This window comes from Pipistrellus hanaki (genome assembly GCF_964339955.1).
Source record: "Pipistrellus hanaki genome assembly, chromosome: 6".
Classification (NCBI taxonomy): Eukaryota; Metazoa; Chordata; class Mammalia; order Chiroptera; family Vespertilionidae; genus Pipistrellus; species Pipistrellus hanaki.
In genome coordinates, this window is record NC_140508.1 from 69,412,001 (window position 1) to 69,426,933 (window position 14,933).

The 14,933-nt window shown below is 42.0% G+C and overlaps 1 protein-coding gene across 22 annotated transcripts in view; it reads left to right on the plus strand.

Moving 5' to 3' along the window:
* DTNA (dystrobrevin alpha) overlaps window positions 1–14,933 on the plus strand; it is a gene marked incomplete at its 5' end in the record, with an annotated part of 293,426 nt that overhangs the window by 226,496 nt on the left and 51,997 nt on the right. For 18 of the 22 annotated variants that reach the window (XR_014795374.1, XR_014795375.1, XM_084888339.1 and 15 more), the window contains 3 exons: window positions 2,196–2,362; window positions 4,999–5,123; window positions 9,907–9,990. Coding sequence is in view for 20 of the 22 variants with exons in the window: in XM_084888339.1 (XP_084744465.1) it covers window positions 2,196–2,362; window positions 4,999–5,123; window positions 9,907–9,990 (376 nt within the window). Of the gene's footprint in view, window positions 1–2,195; window positions 2,363–4,998; window positions 5,124–9,906; window positions 9,991–11,293; window positions 11,759–14,933 lie in introns of those variants that run through there. The other 4 variants (XM_084888342.1, XM_084888341.1, XM_084888345.1 and 1 more) reach the window with 3 other exon arrangements.

Consider the following 14,933-nt stretch of genomic DNA (forward strand, 5'->3'; position numbering starts at 1 on the left):
GAAAAACTTTCTCATCTCTTGTCATGTGCTCTGAATTATATTTCAGTGGTTGTAGTTATGTCAAAGACAAAAGCCATGCAGACTTCTGAAATGTACTTTTTTACAAGGGCAAGTTTTCTAGGATAGTGGTTGGCAAATTGCAGCTCACGAGTTGGCTAATGAGTTTGCCGACCACTGCCTTAGGGGAAAATACTTAAAAAACATTTTAATAATGTACTAATATCTTTTACCTGAAGTCAAAACTTCTGGATAAGAGTAATGCCTTATGCAGTGGTCGGCAAACTCATTAGTCAACAGCGCTGCAAACCACAGTTTGCCGACCACTGTTCTAGGGTAAAAGGAGTAAATATTGATACATCCAAGTTTAAATGGAACCACAGTTCAGAAGGCGATTTAAAGACATTTAAACATGGCGCAATTCAGTGCCACCTTTTCTAATCTTTAGATGTTCTTATTTGTTTCTTGATTTAAGTCTGAGATTTCTCCAGACTTAAATAGAAAGTCATTTATCCCATATCTCTACCTAGAATCTTAACTCCTACACATTTCTTTAATATACATTGGAGGTAAAGTTAGCTTAAGTTTATGTTCCCATTCAGAACATCTAGCATCTGCCCTTATTATCTCTCTTAGTTAAAAGTTATAAATGTATCCTGCTTTGCTCATGGAGAAGATTTTTTAAAATGAATTAAGTAGGTGCTCTGTAATCACTACCAAGCATAGGTTTATTTTTGTATGTTTCTTACTCATCCGCAGAAGCAAAGAGCAATCAAGGTCAGATCATGCAACCTGAGTCCATGTTACTGTTCACATTTGAGAGCGAGTCACCTTCTGTCACGAGGCTGTAATTTCACCCTGAAGCTCAGTATTTCCTGTTGCAGGAAATGGGTTTTGCAGGCCTGTCCCTGAGAGCAGTTGTCTGTAATCCAGGGCTCACCCTGCCTTTCCCAGGAGCCAGAAAAAGGAGGACTGATGCTTAGTCAGAAGGCAGTACCTCCAGAGCTGGTTATGCCTTTGTGGTTACAATTGGTTTTTTATCTTCATTTATTTCCATGTACATTCTTTTCCCTGGCTAGTTAGCCAGAGAATAATGTGGCCAAAGGCAAGAATTGTTGTTGTTTGCAATCTTTAGCTCATAGTGTAGAGACAGTTACTTGGATTTGATCATTTGTTAGCTTCCAATGTCAACTATTTTACCTTACCTGCGTCGTGATTCCAGTTTTCTGCCAAAGACAGTCGTGTCTCCTGAGCTGTCTGAACTGGAACTGTCTTTAGATCATTTACTTGTCTCCTTAGGCCCTGCCCATCTGCCTCTTCGGAAAGAAAACAAATCTGTTTGTTAGATGGAGGCAATGTCACTCATTAAATAAGCCCTTTAGCTGCTTCATTTTTAAAAAATAACTTAATTCTCTCATCCAGTTTTCCTGCTCTTCCTCCATTTTCGTTTCTTTTTCCTCCCTCTCCTTCCTCATGTCTCCCTTTCTGCTCTCTCCCCGCTGGATGGTCAGCCATGTTCATCGATTGTGCTGAGTTTCCCAGTGACTGTGCTGGCCTCCTGGAGACAGAGAGCAGTCTGGGGGTGGGGGTTGTGGGGAGGAGGGAGAAATGGGCCAGTATGAGTCATTTATATTATTGTAGCGTAAAACAGTGGTCGGCAAACCGCGGCTCGTGAGCCACATGCGGCTTCCAAGCCATGGTTTGCCACTCTGTTGACTAATGAATTTGCAAACCACTGTCATATACTACCCTTTACCTCTTTGCACACAATATGCCACAACTGCCTAATCCTCACAGCTTCCAACTACGTGGTAATATTTAATCTAACAGTGGTTGGCAAACTCATTAGTCAACAGAGCAGCAAATCACTGCTCTCGAGCTGCTTGTAGCTCGGGAGCCACAGTTTACCGACGACTGGTGTAAGAGATGGGAATAGAAAGAGCAAGTGGCATTACAGAAACTTGTTGTTGAAAGAACACCCATCCTCCCCCTCCTTTCATTTCTTCCACCTCCACACACGCGCCTGGAAAGGGCAGTGAGGTACCTGGGATAAACACAATGCTTCTCTCAGCCCAGCCCAACTGTCATCTGGCGTCAGGGCACCAGGCAGAGAAACGCCACCCCGTCAGGCAGTGTTTGTCCTCATCCTGGCTCGCACTTGGGTTTTCTTATTTTCTCTTCCTTTGCTGCCTCCGCAGTCTTCCACCCGGTGGAGTGTTCCTTCTGCCACAGCGAGAGCATGATGGGATTCCGCTACCGATGCCAACAGTGTCACAACTACCAGCTCTGCCAGGACTGCTTCTGGAGGGGACATGCTGGGGGTTCCCATAGCAACCAGCACCAAATGAAAGAGTACACGTCATGGGTAAGGCAAGGGCCAGGCAATGCTTAAAGTCGGATATGTGCATGCGACCCAGGATGTAAGGGTGACAGAAGTCAGGAGCACACTTACCTTGCAGTCAACATTCCTTCTTCCCCTTCCCTCCTAACCCACCCCATCCTCCCAGGATCTCTGTCAGAGTGTATCTGAGCCCAGTGTAGCTGCCTGAGACTTAAACTATAGGAAGACTCAAATTCCGTTACTTCTGGAAAAGTAGTTCACTCAGAATTGATTTAGCTAACAACCAAATAGCAAGTACCCTCTGGAAGGTTCTTTTCTACCTTTGATAGGTTTTTGTTTTGGTTGGCCACTCTTTGTGTTTTGTGGGAATTGCTTGAAAATGGTTGCTAGTTTCTTTTGTCTTAGATTCTGGAGTTCTCTTAAGTCAGTGGCCGGCAAACCACGGCTCGCGAGCCACCTGCGGCTCTTTGGCCCCACAAAATACCACGGCCTGGGCGAGACTATTTTGAAGAAGTGGCATTAGAAGAAGTTTAAGTTTAAAAAAATTTGGCTCTCCAAAGAAATTTCAATCATTGTGCAGTTGATATTTGGCTGTGTTGACCAATGAGTTTGCCGACCACTGTCTTAGGTGGACAACTGAAAAGTAGAGGGAAGACGTGTGAGCATGTGGGCTTAGTGATGCTGTGCCATGTTCCTTTTGGGGAAGAGGGAGTCCTGTGGCTTCATTAGCAAATCACCTTTGGTGGATGGTGCGGGTGAGCGGCTTGCGGCAGCAACCCGGCAGCGCCTGTCCCTGTGCTGGATGTTTCCTCGGGGCACTTGCCGCTGGGTCTGCGGGAGGAGCTGCCGCTGTGAGATGGCTGCTCCAGTGGTGGGTGGTGCTCCCTGTGCTCCATGGGACAGACACACCCTCAGCCCTGCCCACCCCTCTGGAAGTAGTTCTCCCACAAGAAAATGCAAACTCTTTATGAGTTTTTTCCTATATTTTTATGTGTTTCAATTCAACAGAGAGTCTTTACTTAAAGAGTAACTTACTTAAAAAAAAAAAAAAAAAAAAAAAAAAAAAAAAAAGGAAACTCTTCAGAGTGTGCATTTTAAGTTGGAGTGTTCTTTCCAGGCGTTGTAATTGGGAACTCACGGTCAGTGTACGTATATCAACTGCCTATCACTTGTCAGGCTCTTGAGTTCAAGGGACAGTTCTTCACTGAGACGTCACACGCTGAGGGCTTCATGCCAGCTCCCAGGCCCGTCACTGGTGGTAACATCATGTGCTGAGGATTGATATACTGACCCCAATGATGAGATACATGTTAGTATAGAACATAGAAGAAAGCACTCTCTGTTTTCTTATTGTCAACATAGTACCAATTTTCACATGTATTCTGTCCCAAATTCTGGAGGGTCAGTGTTTGAAGACTAATCATTTTTAATTGTTCTTCTCTGTAAATGCTAAAACCAGATAAGGGGCCTTTTTCTTAGGGACTGAAGATTCTAAAATTATTTAGGAGGGCAGTGTCTCTGCTCAAGTCAGATTAGACTCCTCAAGAAGATGAAGGGGCCCCAATATTTATGCGGTGAAGAGCTTTATTGTGTTGCTGATGTAAGTGTCCTAAGAATCACATCTCCTAGCAAAAGCCAAAGTGGAACTTCTTGAACAGTGCTCCCACTGCTCGGCTTTTCAAGAATGAGGATAAAAGCCACATATTACCACTTATGGGTTCTCTGTGTAAAAGGAAGTGAAGAAAATTATAAATGGTTACTCCTGGAAAGGAAGCATGTTTTATAAAGATTTATTATATGTGATAAATTGTTTCTTATAATTTTGACCGTGGAATTTTAAAGTAGACATTCCACCAATCTAAATGAAAAACAGGTAGCTTGATACTCTGAAAAGAACATGAATTTTAAATTCTCAAGACTCAGATTGGCCCAGCCAGCATGGCTCAGTGGTTGAGCATGGACCAATGGACTAGGAGGTCATGGTTTGATTCCAGGTTGCAGGCTTGATCCCCCTTGTGGAGCATACAGGAGGCAGCCAATCAATGACCCTCTCATCATTGATGTTTCTCTCTCTCTCTCTCTCTCTTTCTCTCCCTTCCTCTCTGAAATCAATAAAAGAAATATATTAAAAATAAAAAAGACTCAAATTGAAATTCCACTTCTGCCTTTAGTTAGGTGGGTTCCTGCAAAGCCTTTTGCTCATCTCCCTCCTTCTTTCTGAGGGGGGAGTAGTCCTTCCTGAATCCGGTCCAGTGCTGCTGCCTCCATGATTTAAGCACGTCATTGTTCCCCCTGCGTTGGAGATAAAGGCCACAGCCCCTATGTGACCTGGTACGACTTTAATGATCGGCCTCCTGCTTGCCTCTTCTTCCTCCACCTGGAATCACCTTCCCAGCCCCTGAGTTTCTGTCAGACCGACTCCTGCTATCCACAAAGGCCCCACTCAGAGGCCGTGTTTCACTAAGCAGCAGGAGCCAGGTACCTTGCTGGCTTATTTACCTCTGAGCAGACTCCCAACTTAGAGTAGGTACTCAAAGAGGATTGCTTGAATGAGTGAATGAATGAATGAGTGAATGATTATCTATTGTGAGAGCAAATCATCTGACAAAAGTTACATAAACGTTAGTTGTTATCCCCTCTATCTTTCTTCTTCTTTGCAGAAATCACCAGCTAAGAAGCTAACGAACGCGTTAAGCAAGTCCCTGAGCTGTGCTTCCAGCCGTGAGCCTTTGCACCCCATGTTCCCCGACCAGCCGGAGAAGCCGCTCAACCTGGCCCACATCGTGTGAGTGTCTCTGCCTCTACATTAAGAGACATCTTTCTTTTCTTATTTAAATTCTTTACTGTTTGAAGTATTACATAAGCCTCCTTTTTCCCCCCCATTGGCCTCTCCCCAGCAGTCCCCACTCACCCCCCAGCACATGCCCTCACCTGTCCCCTGTCTGTGTCCATTACGCTTATGTGCATGCATACAAGTTCTTTGGTTGATCTCTTACTCCCTCACCCACCACCTTCCCTCTAGAGCATTGTTTTCCAAAGTGTGGTACACGTACCCTTAGGGGTGCGGGAAGAGTTTGGTGTGGGTAGGCGTTGCACCGGAGTTTGGTGGGGATATGTACCACACCGTGCTAAGCGGCGCCTAATTCTACGTTCTCATGAGTACGAGGGGTACTCAGCGTTACGAAAATTATAGAAGGGGTACACCTATGTCAAAAGTTTGGGAAACACTGCTCTAAAGAGAAATCTTTCTTTACTGGCAGATCCATAGAAAAGCAGCTTCATATCAGTTGTCAGGAAATTTAATTTAAAAAATTTAATTTAAAAAAATAAGACTGAATGAGCTCTGGCTGGGTGGCTTGGTTGGGTGGAGTGTTGTCCCGTACACCAAAAGGTTGCGTTTTAGTTCTCGGTCAGGGCACATGCCTAGGTTTCAGATTCGATCCCAGGTCAGGATGCTGCCTTCCACTTCTATCACATCTCTCTCTCTCTCTCTCTCTCTCTCTCTCTCTCTCTCTCTCTCTCTCTCTCTCTCTCTCTCTCTCTCTCTAAATATCAGTAAATAATATCTTTGGGTGAGGATCGGGAAACAAAGACTGAATATAATATCATAATGTTTGTGGTAGAGGAATGCAGTACAAACGCCCAGCTGTACAGGTAGAGTGTGCAGCACTAATGCAATTCACCTAGAGGGGGAAAAGCATTGTTATAAAATATGGATGTGAGTGGAGTTTGCACAATTGGAAGTTAACTATCAATGGAATTACCGGGGTAAGAAAATACTAAAGTACACTTTGCCTTAATGTCATATGTGCTGAGTCCAATATAAAAAAGCCCTCTGTTTTACTTTTCTGCAGAGCCAGTCACCTTAATGATGGCAGTAAACCTGGAGATTGTTGTTTTATCCCAAGCTGTATAACTTTAGAAGGATCATGGCCTGGAGGGGGAGAAGGGGAGGGGGAGGTGCAGTTAAAGAGAGGATTGGTGGAAAAATTCATCAGAACATCTAAAAAGAAGACGTTTCAAAAATATTTCTCCAAAGTATGTGTGAACCTGGGCCAGGCACAGGCTCCCCTCACCCCTCCTCCCATGCCCTGGAGTCTCTCGCAGCCCCATGGCCAAGACAGCAGGGGAGGGGCGGTTGTTACCTTGGTGCTACCCCAGGCTCAGTTAGAAATGATGGAGTCACAAGTGCCTCGGGAATAGGTGGTTCCCTCCTCTGAATGGCCTTGACCTTTCGTTTGCAAGTTCAGCAGGACCCATGGCACTTCAGAGCCTACGGTTACGTGTTGACATCAGTTGGGCGGATCAGACCTGGGTTATTAGGAAGTCACCAAGGCTTCAGATCAGATCATATTGCCACTATAAATTGCCTCATGCTCAGGCAGCTCAGAACGTGGCCCGCAAGCAGCACTGCTGTGAGCCCCAGGCCCTTATAAAGCAGTAACTTGCCTCTGATGGACCCAAGCAAGTACCATGACCCTGAGCGTGGGATAAATACTCCAGTGCTTTGTTCGGTTTGGTCCCAAGGGGCTTTGAGGGTTCATGGTTCTCAGCAATACAGTCTGGAGGCTCCTGTTGCCGGCATGGACTAAGCATCCGAAAACGAATGTAAACCGGTTCTGTAGAAGGCGGTTAACTTACTTTTGGAAATTTGCTACTAAAAATAAGCCAGGGGTAAACCAATGAGGAGAGTGCCAAAGCGCCAACCACTTTTCAGAAAATGACCTCACGCAGGCTGCTCTTACTAAGGTCTCAGCTTTCCTTCCCAGAGCGAGACAATCCCTAACTTGTGAATGAATGAACGAAACCAAGTGGGGGTGGGTGGGCCTGTGCTCTGTGCTCTGCCACAGCCTCTTTCTACCAGACCCGCCAGAACTTTCCGCCCCAGCACACAATCCAGTCACAGCTGCCGGGTGTGAGGATAGAGAGTCTGGGATGTGAATGGCCTGGCTCAGGGCTTTGCAGTCCAACGGAAGTAGGATGCTGCCTTCCTCTTCAAGAAAGAATTGGGAGGTGAGGCAGTGTGGAATTAAATCAGTTTCACACTGCATGTCACCTACTGCCAGACTGTACCCAGTTGGCTCACGGTGGGTGTGTGTGTTAATTTTTTTTAAACTTTAATTTATAGTGGAGATATGATCTGATATATTATTAGCTGAGCTAAGTGAGGGCTGAATCTACACAAGTTGGGTTCTAGGATTCCCTTAAAATACTACACAAAATATACCCTCTCTTCTGACAAAAGTTCTATAGATTGAACCGAATTCTCAAAATAGCCCTTAAATGAAAAGACTGATCTAGCCTCATTGTTAATACGTTTTCCAGGGTGAATGTCTTCATTTGCAAATTGTGAAAAATATTTAATTGTTGTAATAACATGTAAGAAATTCTGGGTGCCGACTGTTCAGTCTCTGTGAGAACAGAATTATTTTCTATTTTGGGCCTTAGAGATTTTTCTCTCCCTATTTGTTATTCAAATGTTAATGTCCTGAACAGACATCCAGATACTCTTTTTATTCATTTATGTTTTAGGGTGGGGATACCTAAGACTTCTAATTTTTAAATATGCTGTTCACTTAGCTGCTATAAATTATTATAAGCACATAATGACCGCTTAAGTGGGTGACATTTTGGTATTTCGACATTTGTACTTAGCTCTCCTATTGCTTGTAAATGTTGCCATGATTAACAGTCTCTATTCTATTCAATCCTTTGCTGCCCGAAGTGATACTTGGTAAGTAGTTCAGTCCTCCCCAATATACTTATAAAAACTTACAATCATAATTATAAGTGATTATGAGACACAAAACAAGTGAGTGGCTCGAGGGTAGTTTAAAACTAATTCTGCCTTGAGCTGAACACTCAATTTACTAGGAGAATGCAGTTTTATAAAAATGTCTGCTACAGAGATTTTTGTTATGGAAGCAAATCTTGCACTAGCCCCCCGTGGCTTTATCTTGTGGAGCTATTTCTTCTTATAAGAGTAAATACATGTAAACTTCTCAATGGGACCTATTTTTTAGATAAGGTGACTTGCCATTTGTCTATGGAGGAAATAGGAACTTTAGTCCCTTTGAAAGCCACTATTTACTCCCAAGGTTAGCCATTCTGTGTCCCGAGTTGAACATTTTTATGATGAACCTTAAACATGAAGCCATTCACTAATAAACTACAACTTTCAACTTTACAATGACCACATTTAATAAAATAAACTTACCAGGCTAGTTAAAAAGCATTGCAAATCTACTTGTTTTCTCCTTGCCTAGAGAGAAAGCAAGATGAGAACGTTTTTAAAAAAATAAAGAAAGAATAAAAAGCAAAACATACACAAATGTTGATCTAGTTTATTTTGTTTTCAACTTTGCCAAAGCTACAATGTAAGATATTTTGTTATTTCATTCTGTTTACTGTTTTAAAATCTGATATTCCTGACTTCTGAAAATGCACAGAGGACATTTGCATAAAATTAGCATCCTTCTTGTAAAGTGAAAGTGTTCTGTTCAAGGCAAACTAGCTCTGATTCCCTAAGATAAAAATTAAACCATTACAAGTTTGGCTCTTGTTCAAGCGAACACAAGTAGACTCTGTAGGCTAGAATTAATTTTTCATCTTCAAATAATTCTACTCAAATATGGAATTATAAAATGAAATAAAAATGTCTTCTGACTCAAAATGATGCCCTGCCTCCTCCCCTACCTTTTGAACTGTCAATCTCATCTCATTTTACCAAGTATTGTCTTACAATAAACCTAAAATTAGATTAAAAACTGCTTGGAGATGAGATAAGGAACGTAGCACTTTCATTTTACCTGAACTAAGACATTAGCGATGGTGAAACAATGACAGGATGAAATGAAAAATCAGACAGAGGTGACAGACCTCAGGAGTTGGTGTTTAGGGACATGGACAATTTTGAGGAATGTTGAAACTATTTTTTTTCTCCCACCATATGAAAAAAAAATGAAGTTTATGGGATGCCTTGCACCAGGTGCCCTACATATGGCTCAGCCAGGTAACAAAAAGTCAGTACATACTTGTGGTGCTTACTTGCATCTTCGTTTACGGTAAAGAGCAGATAAAGCACAAGATGACTTTGTTAGCCTGGTCCTTCCAGACTGGGCATACTGGGAGAGCACCTTTTTCACGGGGAATTCAGGAGGAAGTTTCCAGAGCTTTGGAAATCCTCTTCTTTGCACGAGGATGCACATTCTGATCACTATCGTGTTTTCAGAGCTTCTCCCTTTAGAAGGCAGTAAATATAAGGCTGCCTCAAAACCTTGCTCCCTTCGAGAGTATAGCTCAACGAAATGCAAGGCTCAGAGCTCATGCATAGACATTCCTATGGTGTCCAGAGACCGGCCTCACAATATTTACTTGAGATTCTATATTTGCAAAGAAATGTAACTTTCAAACATCTAAAGAATTTCATTGGAAAATGGTTACGATAGAACTCTGCTCTTCCCACCACCACCCACAACCACCCCACCTCCAGGGATGGTGTGGTGGATACTTTTTAACCTGCGACTTATACTTGCTTTAACTTTCCATCCTCATGTATTTTGTTTTAGGCCACCCAGACCTGTAACCAGCATGAATGACACCCTGTTCTCCCACTCTGTCCCCTCCTCAGGAAGTCCTTTCGTCACCAGGAGGTAAGTTCCAGTCCTAGGACATAACAAGCCCTCTCTTTGGTAATGAGCCTTGATTCTGTGGCAAGAAAAATATTCTAGTGCAAGCCAAGAGTGGAAGACTCTAGTTATGTAAATTTCTGCCACATGGCTCCCTGTTTCATTCATTTGAATGCATTGAAAGAGGAATGGGATAGCTCTTGTGGTTAAAGTCATCTAGAAACGTACATTTACAGTGCACCCACGGTAAATGCAGAAGTTTACATTTTACTATTGACATGCATGCATTCTTTTTCATTGAGAAAGTCACTTTCATAGCACTTAGAAAGGTCCATTTCAGCCAGGAAACTGGGGGACTATCTCCTAATTTAAAGCTCCAGATATAAAAGAACCCTCTTCTTGGTGAGCTCTGGAGTCTCTGAGGCGAGAGGCCGAAGACCAAACTTGGCAATGTAGTTTCCACACAATAATGTCATGGATTATTGGACTTAAACCAAAGGTGGATACATGTCGTCTTCTTTAACAAGATCCACTTCCGCTGTGAGCAAAGGGCAGGTGAATCCAGTACTTTGTTTAGGGCCAGTGTTACAAATACACAGGGGTCAAGAGGTGCTCTGAGACATTTGATCAGAGATCACAAATAAAGCACCGGAGAATTTTCGTAGAAATACCTGGGGAAGGCCCATGGGAAAGCAGAAACAAAGGTAAGGGTAATTGGAGCTATTTGTAAGATTTTGCAAATGCTTTTCAATAGGAAAAAAATACAGTCTCATGTTTTACAAAAACACGTAATCAGTCTTTTCCCTAAAGAGGTGGCTGAGATGCCAATTGCACTGTAATATCCTGGTACACTGTAGTGAGGACATGAACACAATGAGACTCAGGACACCGCTGGTTATATTTCCTGTGTTCCTGTGCTTGTTCATCAGCACGAACCTGAGATGAAGATGTTCCCCATAACTGTAACAAGCAGAACAGACGGAACATGGCAGGTCACTGGGTTTCTTTCCTGTAAATTATGGGCGTCTGTAAAAAGTGGCATTGAGAACACAATTGAACCACAGCACCTCCACAGTGAAGTCATAGGCCCTCAGAGTGTGCCTCTTAGCTCACTCCTTTTCAGAACCACCAGAAATTCAACCATCGTTTCTAGGACAAAATCATAAATTGTGAAGTCTCTCAGAGACTCGGGCCTGTGCATCTCTCTAGAGAAGAGCCTGCATGTGTTGAGAAAGATGTTGTGCATTTATTAGGAATCTCTACGTTCTGCAAATGTCAGGCAGAGTGCGACTCCATCCTTACTGAAGGTCATTTTATATCATTTCAGCTCGGACGGTGCTTATGGTGGATGCGTCTAGATGGATAACATGGCTTCTTCTACTCTAAAATTTCCCTATAACATTTTGAGCTGTTCTGGTTCCCCCAGGGTGCATGGTACCTATTAACCCAAAACACGATCATTTCCCTTTTCTCCCATTTTCAGTCTTTTTGGAATGCCCCCTGTGAACCACAGACACATTGTTGAGAGTTTGCACTTCTTCCTGTCACCAGGGAGTTTGGCCCCTGGTGTCTGATTTAAGGTGCTGTTCAATAAAGCTGTGTACACTGAACTTCCTTCCTCTCTGAGTGGGCTTCGCTCTGTCCAGGGGAGGTATTAATGAGGTCTCGTTGTCTGACTCCCTCAGGTCACCTGAGGGGCTAAGTGCAGCCAGCCTTGTGGCTGAGGAGCATTTGCTGATAAGGTTGTATGTCAATCAGCTTGGGCACTGTGTACGGTCAGTATCCCGGCCCCCAATCACTAATCATAGTGGTAGATCCATAGCTAGACTGCTGGTCACGCTCCTCCATCACTAAATCCTCTTGTCGTACATCTCAGTGGAGATAGAGGTCTTCTGGGGGTTCAAGAGAGTCCATTGAGAATTTCCAACTGCAGCTGGACTTCTCAGCTCTTTCCTCTCTTTTCCACTTATTTTATTGATCTTGTGGCCTCAAACCAGTATAGATTATATACTCCTCTGGGAAGAGTACCCCGAGGATTTTCTTCTCTGTCTGACTCTGCTGTTGCCCAAGACTCCAGGTGGTGATTTCTTAGACTTTTAATGAAAGTGCCCATTGAAATGATCATTAGCACTAACTTGGTCAGGCCAGACAATGCCACAAGGCTGTACCATAGTGTAATAAAAGATTTGAGGACATACCCTTCTGTTCAACTGGGCCTTTTTTTCCCTAAAGAGAGCAGTCTAATTCTTATTGAAGAAGAATTTAAAAACCAAGTTCATAGTATCAGTGCTTCATTTCTATCACTGATCATGCTAGTGGTGATCCACTATTTAACTTCTTAACCATGTCTACACCCAAAATTGATAGAAATCCACAAAGCCAAGTGTAGGCATAAGTTAAAGGTCCTATTCTTCCTAAGGTTGGAATGGAACCAAATAAATGTAACCTAGGGCCCTACTCTCACTCCTATTCCACCCCAACTTCCCCTCTTAAAATCAGATTAAAACCTAAACAAGCCAAGAATGTACTGATCCATGTTAAGAAAGTAGGGAAGTTTGCCATGCAGATATTTTATTTAGCCTGGGTTTTCAGTCTTCTGTGACAGATCTTAGAAAGATAAAGCAGAATGAGGATGAATTGAAATCACCACTTCAGAATTCTCGCCAGAAACTCCTGGCATTGCTCAACCTGGAGTCCTTTACAAGCATCCCCGTTTGATCTTCAAAGGGCACTAGGGCATATCTTTGAAGTCTTGACATCCGGGTGATCTGACTCACACAGATTTATGAGTGTATAACTGGCTACCACCGCCATCTGCTGTATCCTCTTTTCTTATATCCACTTCCAGTTATATCCTTGATTCACTTTTCCCTTAAACAAAAAGAGGGAATCTCAAAGGCACTCTCCTTGACCCTTTGAAGTCTGTGTGTGTGTGTGTGTGTGTGTGTGTGTCCCTGCAGGCGCGCGTGCAATGCTGGTTAGCAATTAGGTAGAATATGGTTCAAATAACATAATTCACCTCATTCATTTCATTGATTATAACTTTATCCCTAAACCTAGATTATTTTCTTATAAATGCATTAATTTATTGGGAAAAAAAATGGCTGGATCAATGCAAATCTATCATCACTACTAGAAAAGGGGCAGCAACATTATATAAGCTTATGAAATATATAAGCAGTGAAATATCTCATCACTGTTGCAAATATTATTGCAAGCACTGACCCAAAGCCAGGCCCAAAAGGCCCTTTCCTCCCTTCGCTGCCCACAGCATGGTGCCTCTGAACACTTGCCATCTTTGTTGGTATCATGCCCCCTTTGTAAAATCTTAATTATCCAGCCAGAATTCTTGCCTGGGGTATGTGAGAAACTTACCTAGCATTTTTCTGTAAAATACATGTATTAAATTATGGCTGTCTTCTTTATGAGCCACATTATGAAACTCTGAATGTTTAAATAGCTAGATTCTTCTACCCTCGGTATCATAAGCATCATATGAAGCTTTCACAAACGTTTCTATAGATGCAACCTCTATAACAGAAGCCACTCAGAAAAGGAATCACATTGGCTATGATCTATAGCTCTAGCCAGATCTTATCTTTCCTCCAAATGTTAGAAAATTGCTTGAGTCATGGTATGCATTGAACCCAATCAGATATGCTGTTTTCTGCTTTGTCACAATAGCATCTGGTTAGTTACTTAATATTGCGTGAGGCTCAGTAGTGCAGATGGGGAAGGCACATCCCCCTCCTAAATGCTTCCCAAACCCTGATTCTTCCCAGTGGGCAGCCTTTCTGAGTTATTTTTGTTGGTTGATTGGTTGGCCAGTTGGTTGATTGGTTTATGTGTTCAACCAAAGAAAGGTTAATTAGTATTGCTTCTTCAGTTTTTTTCAAACACTTTGCTTAACCAAGGATTCTTTACCTAACAACCCAGATTATTAACCTAACTAAAAATGTTCAAACTAAATTTTAAGCATTTATGCTTTGGTAATCAAAAGTGAATAGAAATAAAATTGAGGTACTGAATTCAGCCTTTGATCTAAAAATTAAAGTTTTCTTCAGGGTTTTGTTTTGTTTTTTTTTTCCTAAAATTAAAGCTCATCCTTTTCAGTAAGAAAAAATAAATAAATTTATAAATCAACATCATATAACAGATGAACTTATACATTAACTGGCCTGAGAATTTCTTTACTCTTTTCACTCTTTCTGGGCATTTTTGTCTGAAATTTTATGAAATTTGAAAAAAAAATCATGAATCACTCTCTGCTGATATCTCTTTATTTTATGTAGCCCCAGTGCTCCACTAGACTTTTCAAACTTGAAATAGGCCAGTCTTCCCATTCAATTCTTTTTCCTGTGCTAAAATGTTAGTGCATAATTAAAACTTGTCATCTCTCTTCTTCAACAACTTTTATTATCTTAGTAAAGTTGCTTTCATTATTGCTTGTATATACCCTATACCCAGCCAACTTCTAGAGACTCTCTTGGTAAAAATACAGTTGATACGGTTTGATGCTATCTGGGAGAAAATATAGTAAACGTAGTGAATCCAATGTAAGCCAAGAATTCTTAGTGTTTCTTCCATCATAGCTGCTTAGGATGGCTTGACTTTCATGCCAGCTTGATGACAGTCACCCCATTGGACACTAAATTATTTTCATGCTTGTTTTCTGATGTGCAGGAGACAGATACTTTATATTTCAGATCAAAGATGTTGAAAGCAAGAACAGGAAATGGAAACACAATTTTTCAAGAAATTAGCTCCTGGCAAAACTGACTTGTGGTCTCTTTTGTATTCTACCTAAATTATGTAGATTGCAGTAAGAAGCAAAATTTTATTCACACTGATAGTTACTTAAGGAGGGAGCCATCTTTATAAGTTATTCTTCACAAGTCCAAAACACCACCCAAGTTTATCAGTTATTGGAAATCAATAAAAATGAAAATAGCTCAATATCAGTTTCC